We start from the raw sequence: 15,118 nt of genomic DNA on the forward strand, positions 1-15,118 counted from the left end.
CCTCATGAGCTGAGCTCTGCTGCGAGGCACTGGCCACCCTGTATTTTGTTTCCACGTCTCGCCTAGCCTAGGGCTGGGAGAGCCTCAAGGGCCAGCCAGGGGCTGATTTCGTCTCCTGAATCCAGAGCAGGGAAGGGTGGACGACTGAGAAAACCACAGATGGGACAAGGCCCCTGACACAACCTCTGTTATGCCCCAAGCATCCGTTGAGCCCTTGCAGCAAGCCAGCCAGGCCTCCCCGGGGCCATGGCTCCCCTCTCTGCATAACAGGTCCTACGGGCCTGGCCTGTCTCATGCAACACTCCCTCCTGGCAGAGCTGGCCTGAGGGTGCCAGGGAAGGCCTGGGAGGCCGTCGGGTCACTGCCGCTGAGTCCCTGCCACGTCCACCGCCTGGGCTCTGTCTGTCCCCAGGCAGCCTCACCCGCAGACAGCTGTACATGCAGATGGACATCCAGTTGGTGAGCATCTTCTCCACCACAGACTCTGTGCGCCGCAGCATGAGCTTGGGGTTCTTGGCGGCCGAGGCGTCAATGAGGTCCACCAGCAGCTCCTTCATGATGCTGGTGTAGTACTCCAGCTTGCCGTGCAGCGCGATGGTCAGCAGCGAGGCCAGGCTGCACCTGTGAGCGGGAGGCAGGTGTCAACTGCGCCTTGAGGCCCTAGGAGCTGTGGGTCCCAGGGTCTCAGTGCCGCCTCATCCCCAGGCCCATCGATCCCAGGAGTGCCTGTGTGGGTGGGTCCTGCGAGGGGTGAGTGGGGCTAGAATCCTCCTGGAGAAACAGCCACCTTCTTCTATGTCCACAGCAACCATCGTGCCCCGTGAGCCAAGGTCTTGGGCATCCAGGCCCAGGAAGGGCTGGAATATGGGGGTGTCAGGAGCCCCAGAGCCCCAGGACCCAGGACCTGATGCTGTGTGGCCTTGGACAGGCTACTCTTCCCTACCCCACCCCAGTCCGTCACAGCCTGACCTGTCGCGCACCGCAAAGTCCTTCTGCTGCTCCAGCGCGTGGACAAAGACGATGAGGAAGTGCTTGTTGTTGAGTAGTGAGGAGAATAAGCTAATTCCCTCTTCCATGTTGGGCCGGCAGCTCTCAGGAATCTGTGGAAGCAACTGGTGATGGGGTGTCCAGAGGGGCCCAGTGTCCCTGCCTAGCCTAACAGCCAGTGCTTACAATGGCTGCTTGTATGCCTCCTGGGATGGGGAGCTCATTACCTTCCACGGTGGATGCCTCCTAACCTTTGTGACAGGGAACAATAGCTTGGTTGAATTGAAAAGTGGGGCTCAGAGAAGGGTAAGGGTGCCTGGAGGTAACCTGGCATCCCAGTGTGGGGGACTCTCACCTTCCATTTTCTAAGCAGGTGGAGTGGGTGTACAGGGGGGCCCAATCCTCTGTCTGCTCTACCTGGCCTGCGGGGGCAGCACTTATAATACCCTGAATGGCTGCCTGAATGCCTCCTGGGATGGAGGGCTCAGTACCTTACAATGGCAGATGCCTCCCAACTCCGCATGACAGGGATCAATGCATTAGATGAACTGGAAAGGGGACCCAGGGGAGAGCAGGGTTGCCCTGAAGCAGCCCACTGTGTGTGGGTCGTGGGGTACTCACCTTCCACTCTCCCAGCAGTGGGTGGGTCTCCTGTGCCTGGGAGCTGCCCTGGGAGTTGAGGGTCTGGGAGGGCAGCACGTAACGCTCTTCATAAAGGGAGGAACACTGCAGAGGCAGACCCCCAGCATCTCAGCGGGGCTGGACACCCCCTGCTGGCATGGAAAGGTCACTCACACAGAAAGGGGCACTGGCTTGGGCTGCTGGGGGAAACTGGCACAGAATTAGCTCCCCATAAAGGAATAAGAGGCAGTGGGCCAAGCCTGGGGGCTGTGGAATTCCAGGGGTGTGGCCACACAAGACAGCACAAGACTTAAGGGGAAGCAAAAGCAGCTCCATGTGCAATGGGGGAAACTGAGGCAGAAAGGCTGGGAGTCTGAGCTTTAGCCTGAGGCTGGGAAAAGCTACTGGAGGGTTTCGTGAAAAATGATGTAGTCAAACATGGGCTTGCTTTGGCCACTGTGTGGGGAATGGTGTGGACAGGGGAGAGAGGGTGGTACCACTAGGAGGTAGAGTGAGGGTAGTGGACCCTGGAAGGGCAAGGGGAGGCAAGAGAGGCATGGAAGGGATGGGGCAGGAGTCCAGTGGACAGGAGGAGGGAGTGTAGAGACCAAGGGAAGCCTGGCTGGGAAGAGGCACAGGAAGGAGAGAGGCTGGCCTGGGACAGCCCTGGCCGCTTCTGCCCCACCTTGAAAAGGGGAGAGGCAGGCCCAGCTGGCCAGGACAGCGGGGCTGCAGCTGGCTTCCATATGGACTGTTAAACATCAAGTGAGCAGAGAATGAGAGTGGAGAATCTGCCTCCAACCCTTCTCCCCGTGGCAGGCCAGGGCAAGTGGCCAGGACGGCTGCGGACAGCTGTGCAGGTTTGGCACTGCTCAAGGGACCCTATAGGCTGGCAGGGCTCAGAGAGGTCGAGTTGCCTTGAGGTGGCTGGCACAGGTTCAGGGCAGGCTCAGGCTCGGGCTGACCTTGGGGAAGAAGGTGCGGGTCACGAAGTGCTTATACTCCAGGAAGGGGATGCCCTGGCTGCGGTTCAGCTCCTTGGTCAGATCTGTCATGTCTGTCTGCAGCTCAGCGAAGCCTGGCGGACACACGGACAGCCGTGAGCGGCCCGAGAACCCCTCCCCTAGGAGGGAAAGTCGAGGCCCAGCCCTGCAGGGTCCCAGCCCACTACCTTTGCGGATTTCCTCTCGGATCTGAGATTCCATCTCCTCCATCTGCAGCAGCGTCTTCTGCCAATAACGCTCAGCACGTCGGCTCTTGGTACAGAAGACGAACAGGGCTGCGGGCAGTGGAGAGGCAGGTCAGGCCTCTGGTGCCCTTTGGAAAGCCTTTACCGGCGCCTGCTGTATTCTGGCCTCCGCTCCAGCTCCTCTGGGCAGGGTGTGGGAGGAGGCCCTGCAGTCCTCCCTCCTGGGCAGGGTTGGGGTAGGGGGTGGGGAGTTGCGGGGAGCTCTCCCATGGACAGAGGGCTTGGGGAATGGCCAGCAAAGCAATGCCTGATGACCTGTCCTTAGAAAAAGAAGCGTGTGTGTTACAGCTCTGTTAGAATTTGTCTAGCCCCGTTAAAAAAAAAAAAGAAACAGGAATACGTGTGTGTGAAATAGTGGTTAACAGTGGCTTTCCTGGGTGGGAGGATTCTGGGTGACTTCTGTTTACTTTCTGCTTTTGAGCATTTTCTATTCCTTCTACAATGACCAGGTGTTACTTGTAAATTAAGAAACTTTTAAAAGCAGATTACAAAGCAATATTACATTATAACCTTTCCTGGGGTGGGGAGGAATATATATATAATGTATTAAAATATCTATTAATATATAGTATTTTCAGAAAAGAGACTGGAAGATACAAAAATACACAGGGTATTAATGATGGGTATTTTTTCCTTTTATCATCTTTCAGTTTTTCCAAAAATTTTCTGCACTGAATATACTCACTTCAAAAATAAAACAGCTTTATTGTGATATAACGTACATACCATATAATCCAGTGATTTAAAGTGTATACTTCAATGGTTTCTTTTCTTTCTTTTTTTCTTTTGAGACAGTCTTACTCTGGCACCCAGGCTGAAGTACAGTGGCGCAATCACATCTCACTGCAGCCTCCACCTCCCAGGCTCAGGTGATCCTCCCACCTCAGCCTCCTGAGTAGCTGGGACTACAGACTCATGCCACCATGCCCAGGTAATTTTTGTATTTTTTGTAGAGATAAAGTTTTGCCATGTTGCCCAAGCTGGTCTTGAACTCCTGGGCTCAAGTGATCCACCCACCTTGGCCTTCCAAAGTGCTGGGACTACAGGCATAAGCCACTGAGCCTGGCCTAATTCAATGGTTTCTAGTATATTCACATAGTTGTGCAACCATCACCACTAATTTTAGAGCATTTTTACTGCCTCAAGAAGACCCACACCCATTCAGCAGTCACTCCCCATTCGTGTTCTCCCTAGTCCCTGGCAATCACCATTCAGCTTTCTGTCTCTATGAATTTCCCTATTCTAAACATTTCATATAAACGGCATCATACAATATGCAGCCTTCGGTGAGTCTTCTTTTGGTTAGTGTAATATTGTCAAGGTGCCTGCCCATGGTGGCATGGATCAGTACTCCACTCCTTTTTACGGATAAATAATTTTCCATTGTATGAATAGATCATATTTCATTTATTCATTTATTGGTTGATGGACATTTGGGTTGTTTTGACTTCCTGGTTATTATAAATAATGTTGCTATAAACACGTGTGTACAAGTTTTTGTGTGGCTACGTTTTCATTTCTCTTGAGCAGATAGCTAGGGGTGGAATTGCTGGGTCATAGGTCATAGGGTAATTCTATGTTTCACACCCTAAGAAACTGCCAAAATGTTTTCCAAAGCAGCTGCACTTTTTTGTATTCCCTCTAGTAGCGTATGATGGCTCCAGTTTCTCTGCTACATCGAGTCTATTACTTTATTCACCATTATTTTAACAGTGGTATAGCCCACCAGACATGTAGGTTAATTTTTCCTTGAGTAATCCTCTCTTAAGTACCTTCAGTAGCTCTCTATTGACTGGAGAACATGGTTCCAAATTTCTCTGCTTGAGATTCAGGGACCTCGGCCTGGGCCTAGCATATCCCCTGGCCACCTAACATCTTCTACCCATTGGTGCTGGAGCCAGGGCACACCTCCCCCAACCTCTGGGTGCCTAACCTGTTCCCATGGCCAAGCCTTTGTTCAAGCTGTGCCCCATCCCATCCTGCCTTCTCCCATCTGCCAATCTTCAGAGGGGCTGGGGCAAGGTGGCAAGCCTGCCCTCCAAGGTGTCCTGAGGGTAGGGCTCCTTACCCACCACGGAGAGCAGCAGCAGGATGCTGCAGATGACGATGGACACGATGATGGCCGTCTCGCTGCCCCCCAGCTGCAGTGTGGCGATGGTCTGGTTGAAGTTCCCTACCTGGATCTGTGCAGAGGTTGGGGAAGGGGGTTGTAGCTTTCCTGGACTTATACTCTGGTTCTGCTCCTCACTTGCTGTGTGGCCCTGGGTAAATTACCTAACCTCTCTGAGCCTCAGGTGCCACACTGATAACATAGAGATAACAATGTCCACCTCCTGGGGACACTGGGAAGGCTAAATGAGGGCTTGTCAAGCCCTTGGTCCTGGGTCTGGCACAGAGGTGGCTCAATACAGGGGGCTGTGATTATCATTACAGCCTGGGAGGAGTAGTGAGTGAGCAAGAAGAAGCAGTTCACAGGGCCTGGCTGCTGTCCCCAAGTATCTGCAAGGCTGCCCTGGGACCAGGGGGTAGGTGAGGTATGAGGACTCAGAGTGCAGGACTGGGACTGAGGTGCAGGTGAAAGAAAGCTTTCCCAGTCAGAGCCATCCTGGGATGGCACACGCTGCTTGGGAGAGAGTGAGCTCCCCATCCCAGGAGACATGCAAGGAGATAGTGTTCTGGCCCCTCTCTGCTCCTCCTGCTCCCCTGCCCTCCATACCTCTACATGGTGCCTGGCAGCCCAGGCTCTAGGATAGACGCCAAGGGGGACAGGGACAATTTCTTATGGTTTCTGATGGTCCAGGTCCAGATGGGGCCCATCACTGACCTCAAGCAAGTCACTAAGTTCTTGGGCCTCAGTTTCCTCATATGTCAAGTGGGGATGTAAAGCTCTGCTTTGCTGGACTGAGCTGTTGAGCGTGAAAACGCTCAGTGAATTCAGGTGCTGGGTGAGGGGCAGATGCTTGGCAGATGGGCCAGGGGTGGGGCCAGGTCTGCCCTGCTCCGGCACCCCATCCACTCACTGTGATGGGCAGCTGCCCCTCGGCCGCGCCCAGGGACTCGTTGACCGAGCAGTGGATGATTCTGTCAGAGACAATCTGGATGTCGCAGCTTACTTGGCCTATCTTGACCCGGTACTCGTGACTCTGGAGCCCCAGGCTGTCCTGCTCCTTCTGTGGGTGCAAAGTGGGAGGATGCTCATGGGGAAGTGCTCCCGAGGCCCACAGCTGAGGCTGGCTCACTTGCCCCCGCCTACCCCGGCCCCTTTGGTGCTCACGTGGATAACGAGGGTGAGAGGCTCCCCGGGGTGGTGCTTGATCCACTTCTCCCTCTTGGCCGTAGAGAACTGTGGGTTGGGGAGGTAGTCCAGGCGGAACCTGCTGCCCCGCTGTGCCTCCTCGGGGTCCAGTAGCTCCTCAGCCACAGCCACCTCGTCTGCGTAGGCCCGCCCATTGATGAAGAAGTCCACTGGCGCTGATGCGTTGCTCAGGGCCCCGGGGGACGGGCAGGTGATGAGGGTGGAGTTGAGAACCTTGCAGAGCTGGTGCAGGAGGGCCAGGGGCCCAGGCCGGGATGCAGGATGGACAGATGGGCATGGAGAAACGGGGGGAGTGGGGTTTGAGGAGACACAGAGGCAGAGGGAGGAAGAGGGGACAGAGATGCAGTGGGAGGAGGCCTGGTCAGTTAGGGCCCTGGCTGTGCCTGGACCACCCCCTCCCACCCATCAGGCCCCCGAATGCCTCACCGTGGGCTCCCGGCCAATGTGGTGGACGGCCATGGACACATTCTGCACCATGTGGAAACGCTCACCAGCCACTGTGATGGTCCTGCCGCCACTGCGGGGGACAGCAAAACCTATCAGTCCACCTGCAGCCCCAGAGAGCCTGGGGGAAGGGCGGGGTGCCAGTCTCACCTGACAGGGCTGCGGCGGGGACTGATGGCCGTGATGACCGGGTTCTGCATGTACCAGAAGGTGAGGTTGCTGTGCACGCAGCCCCGATGCTCGAAGCGCACACACACAGGCACCGGAGCCGGCAGGGCCCCCTCAGGCATGGTGCAGGCGATGCTGGTATCTGTGCGCCTGGGGGGAGCAGCAGGTTATCAGCAGGGCCTGCCTTCTGCTGCTCACCCACCGCCAATGCCCCTGAGACCTGGGGCACAAGTCCATGCACTTGGCCTGGGGTTCAAGGCCTCCTTGACTGGTCCCAACTCATCTTCTGCCCAGTTAGTGCCCAGCTGTTTCCTTATACTTCCAAATTCCGCCCCATCCCACCTCCTCCAGGAAGCCTTCCCAGGTCTTCTCTCCCGCCTCCAACCCTGGTGAAGTCTCTCTCCCCAGATCCCTGAAGGCACTGACTTTTCTCCCAGTCCTAGCCCCACTGGATGTTCCTACTTCCTGTGGGTATGTCTGCCCTTCCCTTGAGGGCTATGTTGTGCTCCTCTTGGTGTCCCAGCAATGCCCATTAGTGGGGTCTGGTACACAATAAGTGCATAATAAAGACAAAGGTGTTTCGCCAACAGACTCCAACCACACCCCTGCCACTCACCACACCCCTGGGCCAGCCAGAAGATCTGTGTGTGTGCAATCAACACCATTCTCATTACAGCTATCACTTATGGAGCAGCTACTATATACCTGGCACAAAGCCCTTCTTCCAATTACTGGTACTATTCTTACCAGCTGAGGAAACTGAGGCTCAGAGAGGAGAAGGGGCTTGGCTTAGGGGACACAGCCAATGAAGACCCAAGAGAGGCTTGGCTCAAGGATGTCACCTCCAGCCTGCCAGCCCCCAAGCCCGTTGATTTCTCTGGGCTGGAAGGGTGGGCCAGGCCCAGAGGCTTACATCAGCTCCGTGCAGGGGTCTGTGTCGTTCACCAGGACCTGGAGCTCGGAGCCTACATGGAGGTGATTACCATGGATGGTGATCCTGGTGCCCCCGGCCTTGGGGCCCATGGTAGGCTCCAGGGAGTGGACCAGGGGCAGCTGTGGGAGGAAGGCAGGCATTTGGGCCTCGGGCCAGCCCCCGGGAGTGTGCGTGCTGGGCGGGCCGGACAGTGGGCTGCAGCCCCCCTTACCACGTAGGAGAAGCGGTCCCGGGACTTGCCCTCCTTAGAGGCGTTCACGGTCACCACACCTGAGAGCGGTCCTGGGGCTGGCCCTGTGACACACACGATCCTGAGGGGAGGTGCTGTGGTCAGCCAGCGGTCCTTGGCCCCCACGGCCACCCTAGAGCCAGGCTCAGGGATCGCCCCATTCCACGCCATGCCACACTTCCAATGCCTTCTATGTATAATTTACCCCATGAGTTTCCCATAGTTCTGCAACTATAAGACACGGGGGTGGGACAAAAGGGTCTCTGATCATGAGAACGTCTGCTGGGCTGGTAGATGACGGCTCTTCCACACGCCTGATGCACGGCCTCCCAAAAGGAAAGCCAGCTCAGTCTCTGCTCACGCGTATTTCCTACGGCCCCTCTGGGCCAGTCACAGATCTCTAAACCATGCCAGTAGCCCCAGCCTTTTTAATTGCAAATGATTTTCCTCAGAGCAAGGCTTAGGTGGAAGAAGGGCTGGGCTAGGGCAGCCTGTGAGGGCTTCCCAGAGGAGTGGGCATCAGAGCCAGAACTGGAGGGATAAAGCAGATGCCCCAAGCAGAAACGGCAGGATGTGTGGTGGGAATGGCTTTGGCACAGGCCTGGAGGCCACTAAGCAACAGGCTTCCAGAAAGCAGCAGAGTGAGGACAGAGGATGGGGAGGGAGGAGTGAGGAGGACAGAGCGGAGGCTGGCACTGCTGGAGAAGGTAGGTGGGGGCACCGTGGCTACTCACTCCTCCGACACCGTGTATCTGTCAGGCAGTGGCTCACAGGCCACACCACCAATCCACACGCCGTGGGCCACGTCACTGAGCCGCCGGCCCAGGTTCCTTCCTCGGATGGTCAGCAGGGTCCCACCGTCCAACGGGCCACTCAGGGGCTCAATCTGCCAGGTGACCCGAGAGAGGGGCGAACGGGATCTGAGGCTGCAGGCCAGCAGGCTTCTGCCCACAGTCACAGGCACCCAGCAGGGCACAGCCGTGCACACCCACTGCTTAGAGGAAGGTCTGGAGGCTCAGGTGGGGCTGGGACTGTGGCCACTTGGCAGGTCACTGTGCTGGCAAGGAGGATGTGGGTGTGTGTTACTGAGCCCACGTGGGCCTGGGGACACTACTTAGGGGGTCTCCTGGAGGATGCTGAGGTCAGCTTCCAGGAGCAATGTTTGGCCATGTCATTGGTGGCTTTAGTGATCATGGTATCCCCCAAAACTAACAACATTCAGCCCTCGGTGTCTCCTCCACGCCACACTTCCAATGCCTTCTATAATTTATTCATTTCCTTATTTATTACTGTCCACCTCCCCCACTGAAACGTCAGCTCTGTGAGGCAGAGCACTTCCTTTTGTTCACAGGTGATACTGCACCCATGTGTCGGTGTATGTGCCGTTTGGGTCCCCAAGAAGTGGGACCCTCGAGGGCACTGCGCATGCGCCGTGCCAGAGTGCGGGTGCCACGTGCCTCTACTGGGCATGCTTACCGCGCGGATCTCGGGGGCGGGGCAGGTGCCAGCCATGGGCTGCAGAGGCCCCCGCAGGCGGCAGCCATCACTCCACACGCACAGGTGACCCAGGTCTTCGCGGCCCAGGCACTGGGAACAGTCGGGGCTGCCCATGGCACAGTTATAGACCATGACTGGGGAGACACGGGGCAGCTCGGTCAGCCCCGCTCTGCGGTGCATGCCCCAACACCGCTGTGCCCTCCACACACAACAACTGTCAAGAGGTCTGCGCCCCATCATTGTGGTGCCCCACCCAGAGGAAGTCCTGATTCTGGGGGTCAGGATCCCCTGAGGTTCTTAGCCCCTTCCCCAAACCCCTGGGGCCTGTGCTGACCACAGTGCAGCCCCTGCTTCATTGATTTCCTTCCCCTCACAGAGACTCCAGCTGGGAGCCTCAGGTCAGCCTCACTTTACAGAGAAGAGGCTGACGCTCAGACAGGAGGGACTCGCCTGAGCTCACGAGGCCTGTGGGTGGTAAAGCCAGATCCCACCCAGGCCTCAGTGGGTCTGATCACTCCCGGCGGGGCCCTAGGATGCTGGGGATCCCTGAGTAATGTGGACTATGAGTACTTTGGGGCTTCAAACCCTCCAAGTAGCCCAAAGAGGAGGGCAGGGAGGGTTCTCCAGGACCTTGGGTATGCAGGGCCGTTCTGGGACCTTCATGGTGGGAATCTGGAGGGCACCACGTCCACCAGGGATGCCTGAGACTCCCCATGAACAGAGGAGCCCCTGGAGAGTGGACCCAACACAGTCACAGCAACTGCACAGCCGCCACGCGAGGGGAGCTGACCACACCCCAGATGCCACGCTCAAGGTTGGGCGAGCCCCGGCTCATCAGGTCCTTACAAGCTCTGCAGAGGGACTGTGTCCTGTTTCCTATGGGGACGATCAGGCCCAGGAAGGCAGGGGAAACTATGCACGGAGACGCCAAGGCCTGGAGCCTGGCATGGCATGGCAGGGCTGGGATATGAGGCTGTGTGTGTGCTGGGGAACAATGGGGTGGGACATCTGCGGCTTTGGGGCAACCACTGGAATGAGTCGCACAAGGCTGAGCCCCACCCACTGCACTGAGGCCCCGAGGCCATGTGGGGCGGGTGGGGGTGCCCACCTGTCATGGGCTCAGGGCTGTCCAGGAATCGGGCTGGCCGCCCCTTTAGTTGGAGGCTGAGCGGGAACACCTGGCTCTTCCGGGTCGTGTGCAGCTGCAAAAGGGCAGAAAAGAGCAGAGGGGGCATGGGCAATGCCTGGGGCTCTGCTGGGGATGGGTGTCATGGAGGCAGATGAAGTTGGGGCTGCTGGGGATGGGGGAACCAGAAGGTAGAGAGAGGCAGGGTGGGGTGAGGGGTACAGCATCTGGACTTAACGCAGGCCCGCCCTCCGCCCATGCTGGAGTCACCCCACTCACCACCACCTGGTCACAGCGTACAACAGACTCATTCACCCACACAGCCTCGAAGAACTCCTCCAGCCCAAAACTACACTCCAGGGCTGCACCCTGTGGGAAACAGGGAGTGGGAGGCGGGTTTGAGGAGAGCCAAGCCAGCATGCATTGCCCTCTAACTCCAGCAGGACACCACAGGCTCCTGCTGGGAAAGATGGGCTTGGTCGAACTGTCAGGCCTTTGCATGGGCTGTCCCGTCCCCCAAAATCCCCTTCCCGGCCATCACGTCCAATGTTTGAGGGAGGCAAGCAGTGCAGGAATGCCAAGAACTTTGGCCTCATGCGCTCAGCACCACTGAAAGCCTCTCCAGCATCCCCAGTGATGTAACCCAGGGGCCTTGTATTCAGCTCGTAAGGCTCCACTCCCAGCGGGGTTCCCCTGCTCTTCGAGCCTTCCCACCTCCCATCCTGCCCTACCAGGCCCTGCTCAGACGTGCCCCAACGCCCAACACGGCCAGACTCTCCTGCCCCGGCCTTTGCCTGAGCCCTCCCCTCGCCTGAACACCTGTCTCCCTTTCTACCACCCAGCAAAGCTCAACACAGGCTTCAGGATCCAGCTTAAAAGCCCCCTGTTCTGAAGCCTTCCCAGATGCTGCCCTCAAATCAAAGGGGTGTGCCTCACTTGATCCTCATTCATTCCCTCAGCAGCAACTATTCAGGTGTCTGCTGGGGCACTACGAAGCTCCTAGAGCTGCCCCCATCCCTGTGTGCCAGGCATCACCCTTAGCCTCTTGCCTGGCTGCTTACCTGTCCCCTCGCCAACCGGGGACGGTCAGGGCTCGGCCGCTCTGACACCACCCCCAAGGGCAGCAGAAAGCAGCTGGAAGAGCCCTGGCCTGGGTTCAAACCCCACCTCTGCATGTCCCAGCTATGTGACCTCATGCAAGTTGACCCCTTCTCTGAGGCTTGGTTTTCCTACCTGGACAATGGGAATAGGGTTGCTGGGAAAACTGGAGATTGTGTACCTCAAGGGGCCGCACACTGTAGGGGCCTAATGTGTGCTTGCTATCATTAGTATGCAGGAGGTATCCAATAGTTTGTGTCATGAGGCTCAGCTCCCCAGGCTCATCTGGCCTTCTCAGGAGCAGCACCAATACATATTTGCTGAGTAAACACACTCAGGTTTTGTGTATTACGCCAAGCACCCAGCCAGCTGCGTGGCAGAGCTTCCTGTTTATGTCCCTGTGGCTGGCAGATGTGACACCCTGAGGAGAGTGCAGGTCAACCTCCCTGCTTCTGGGGTCCCAGCCCGGAAGCTAACACAGGAAAGTGGCTGCTGACGGGGCCAAAAGTCCGTTTTGTCCCCTGCCATGCTGAGCTGGAGATGGGTCCCTCCTCTTAGTCCTCAGCCACCTCAGAACAGCACACCCGGCCTGTCCCAGAGCTCCCCAGGGTGTAGGCTCAGCAAACAGGCCCCCACCGCTGGGCCTGACTTCAGTGTTCTAGGAGCAGGCCCTGGGGAGCAGGAGGGCAGGCGCCCCTGCAGCTCGGTCAGAGTGGAGGCTGCCCCACCACACAGCTGGGAAGAATCGGCAGGACTCAAGTCAGGCTCACACCTCCCCATCCCAGGCGCCCACGGCCCAGGGGCAGAGCCATCCTGCCCACCCACCCAGCCCCCTGGCTGATCCTGGAGGCGCTTGCCCCAACTCCTGCAGGGTGGGGCTTGAGGGCTGAGGGCAGGCCCCACCCTAGCCCTCCCAGAGCTCCAGCCCCTGCCACGAGGCTTCCCAACACATCCCAGATGCCCGGCACGTGGCCACCACGTGTGACAGCTCTCACGGGCCTCAGCTCCTCCATGGAAGTAACAGATGGCGAGTTCCAGGCAGCTAGGGAGGGGGGTGGCTGGCACGCCTCCAGGACTCGTCAACGCTTCCCACCCAGGACGCGCCTCCAGGAGGGGTCCAGAAAGGAGCTGTGTCCCCAACCCCCAGCCCAGATGGTGGGGGCGGGGCTAGTTGCAAAGACGAGCACTGGATGGGGAGTCCAGAGCTAAGCACAAGTCCAGCCCTGTGTTGTGTGATCTGGCGTCATCTACTTTTCCTTCCTGGGCCTCATCTTCCCCATCTGGACAATGGGGAATGGGGTGGCCAAGGGGTTCTCTGGTCATTCTGCAGGGAAGACATGGAAGCCACCCACGGGGCAGTGGGCTTGGCGGTGGGTGGGTGTGTCCAGGGTCACAGCTCAGGCTAAGGGAGGACAGGATAGGGCAGTGTCCACCCTCCGGCTGTGGCACGGGGCAGGAGAGCCTGGGGGCACTGGCTTTCCCTTGGCAGCTGTTGGCCCCCAGCTGTCCCCCTTGGCCTGGCCCTCACCACTTCCTCTTCTTGCAGCCCCGTGCAGTCAGAGTGGGGCTTCGTCATGCAGAACATGGAAACTCAGAGAAAGAAAAGCAAAGCCCACACAGGTGCCAAAGCACTGCAGTGGGCCCAGAGCAGGGGTCACACCAGGACATGGGGGCAGTTAGTGGCCTGCATGCTCCCCGGCCTCCTCCTGGCCCCACCCGGCGCTGGCCTGGCCTCTACTTACCTGGAAAAAGGCAGTGTTGGCCAGAGGCACCAGGATGTTCTGGGAGCCACCCGTAGGCACGGGTGCCAGGGGTGAGAGCAGGGTCCGGGGGCAGTCCTGAGGGCTCTGCAGAGGAAACAGAAGGAGAGGGTGACACAGGGGCATTTCAGAGAAGAGGCAGGAGGACTCACTGCGCCCCAGCCTGCCTGGTTCAGTCCTGCCTTCCTGAGGAGAAAACACTAGTCATTCAGTCCTAACGGCCACCAGCCCCACCCCGTGCCTCCCACTCACCACCGCCCTCCATCCTATGGGCAGGTCGCATTGGCCCTGTTTAAAGATGAGGAAGGTGGGCACAGGCAGATGGCATAACCCGCCCAGTGGTGGGGCCAATTTCCTCCGTGAGTGCTCCCTGGCCTCAGGAGGCTGGGAGGCTAAACTCCTGGCCCAGCTCCTCCCTGTCTCTGGGCCTCACCTTTCCCAATAGTAGAACAGCGGGCTGCACCCACTCCCTGAGATGCCCCCAGGGCTGAAACTCCAGCTTCCTGACTGACCCGTGTTAAGCGATTCAGAAAAGAGAAACCTTGGGCTTCCAAACAGCCCATAGGAAAGGCACAGGGAGGGCTCTGAATACCAGGAGGACATTTCAGAGGGCCAGGTACCACCGGTCTCCAGGGGACACCCCTCCCCACAGCCCGGGTATAAGTCACAGCCTCTAGGTGAAGGTGCCAGCCCCAGATACTCCCAGGAAGGGCCCCGGGCTCATGGGGGGACAGCACATGGTTGGCTCTTGTTTGGTGGTGGAGTCACTGAGGCCTGGCAGAGCAGCTGCTTCATGGAATGAAAGAAGGAGGGAGAAGGGAGGGAAGGAAAGAAGGAAGGAGGGATGAAGGATGGAAGGGAGGGAGGGGAGATTGAGCCTCCAAGAGCAGTGAGCTGCCTGAGGGCGGAGGACAGGGCTGGCCCCTGAAGCCCCAGGTGTCTTGACTCTGGGGTCCTCTGAGCTGGGGCACGTGTTAAGATGCAGAGGTCTAGCCCCGCTGCAGGGATTCAAGGCCTGGTTGGGAACTGCTGTCTCCAGGCTCCTGGGATCCATGCTCCACTGTACAGAATAAGAAACTGAGGCCTGGGGGAGGGGCAGAGACCAGAGGCAGGGCTGTTCCCGCCATGTCCACCTTAGTGATCGCTCTGAGCTGGGAGGTATGGACCCCCCAACCTGCCCTGTGTCCTCCAGCTTTGGTGGCCCCAGTGAGCCATTCCTGCCTCCCCCTGCTCCCGAATCTGACCTGCTGGGACCATGAGCAGGGCAGGACTGGGGACCTTGGAGCAGCCACACCCATGCCAAGGGGACTACAACCACCCTTCAGCTCAGGGACTTCCTACTCTTCCCTCCTTCCCAAGGCTGGTTGCAGAAGGATCTGGGTTAGAATCAGGCCAGAAAGCAAGAGTGTCCATGGCCCACGTGTGTCCACGTGAGGTCACCCAGCCAGGCCAAAGGCCTTGGGACAAAATATGAGACGCTTCTTTATTCTACACCAGATGAGAGCAGGACAGGGACTGATTCCGCTCAGGGACCCCAGCCAAAACCGGACCTCGAGGGGATGCCAATGCCAACAACAAGAACTGATGACGATAATGCTAATAACAGTGGCAGTCACCAGCTCATCTAGCCCTCCCTCTGCTGGGACCGTTCTGAGCACTTTGCACTCTATTAATTCACCAAATTCTACT

General features: G+C 58.1%; 1 protein-coding gene across 3 annotated transcripts in view; it reads right to left on the bottom strand.

Moving 5' to 3' along the window:
• PLXND1 (plexin D1) overlaps nucleotides 1–15,118 on the bottom strand; it is a 51,551-nt gene that overhangs the window by 9,678 nt on the left and 26,755 nt on the right. For all 3 annotated transcript variants that reach the window (XR_008678089.2, XM_063704162.1, XM_004036291.5), the window contains 17 exons: nucleotides 13,412–13,516; nucleotides 10,851–10,940; nucleotides 10,554–10,647; nucleotides 9,425–9,579; nucleotides 8,683–8,834; nucleotides 7,931–8,030; nucleotides 7,699–7,838; nucleotides 6,768–6,935; nucleotides 6,600–6,690; nucleotides 6,132–6,395; nucleotides 5,878–6,027; nucleotides 4,926–5,040; nucleotides 2,780–2,887; nucleotides 2,574–2,686; nucleotides 1,609–1,713; nucleotides 970–1,100; nucleotides 423–621 (listed from right to left, as the gene is read on the bottom strand). Coding sequence is in view for 2 of the 3 variants with exons in the window: in XM_063704162.1 (XP_063560232.1) it covers nucleotides 423–621; nucleotides 970–1,100; nucleotides 1,609–1,713; nucleotides 2,574–2,686; nucleotides 2,780–2,887; nucleotides 4,926–5,040; nucleotides 5,878–6,027; nucleotides 6,132–6,395; nucleotides 6,600–6,690; nucleotides 6,768–6,935; nucleotides 7,699–7,838; nucleotides 7,931–8,030; nucleotides 8,683–8,834; nucleotides 9,425–9,579; nucleotides 10,554–10,647; nucleotides 10,851–10,940; nucleotides 13,412–13,516 (2,280 nt within the window). In the remaining variant the exon portion in view is untranslated. The remainder of the gene's footprint in view (nucleotides 1–422; nucleotides 622–969; nucleotides 1,101–1,608; nucleotides 1,714–2,573; nucleotides 2,687–2,779; nucleotides 2,888–4,925; nucleotides 5,041–5,877; nucleotides 6,028–6,131; nucleotides 6,396–6,599; nucleotides 6,691–6,767; nucleotides 6,936–7,698; nucleotides 7,839–7,930; nucleotides 8,031–8,682; nucleotides 8,835–9,424; nucleotides 9,580–10,553; nucleotides 10,648–10,850; nucleotides 10,941–13,411; nucleotides 13,517–15,118) is intronic.

The sequence above is a fragment of the Gorilla gorilla genome, chromosome 2 (assembly GCF_029281585.2).
Source record: "Gorilla gorilla gorilla isolate KB3781 chromosome 2, NHGRI_mGorGor1-v2.1_pri, whole genome shotgun sequence".
Classification (NCBI taxonomy): Eukaryota; Metazoa; Chordata; class Mammalia; order Primates; family Hominidae; genus Gorilla; species Gorilla gorilla.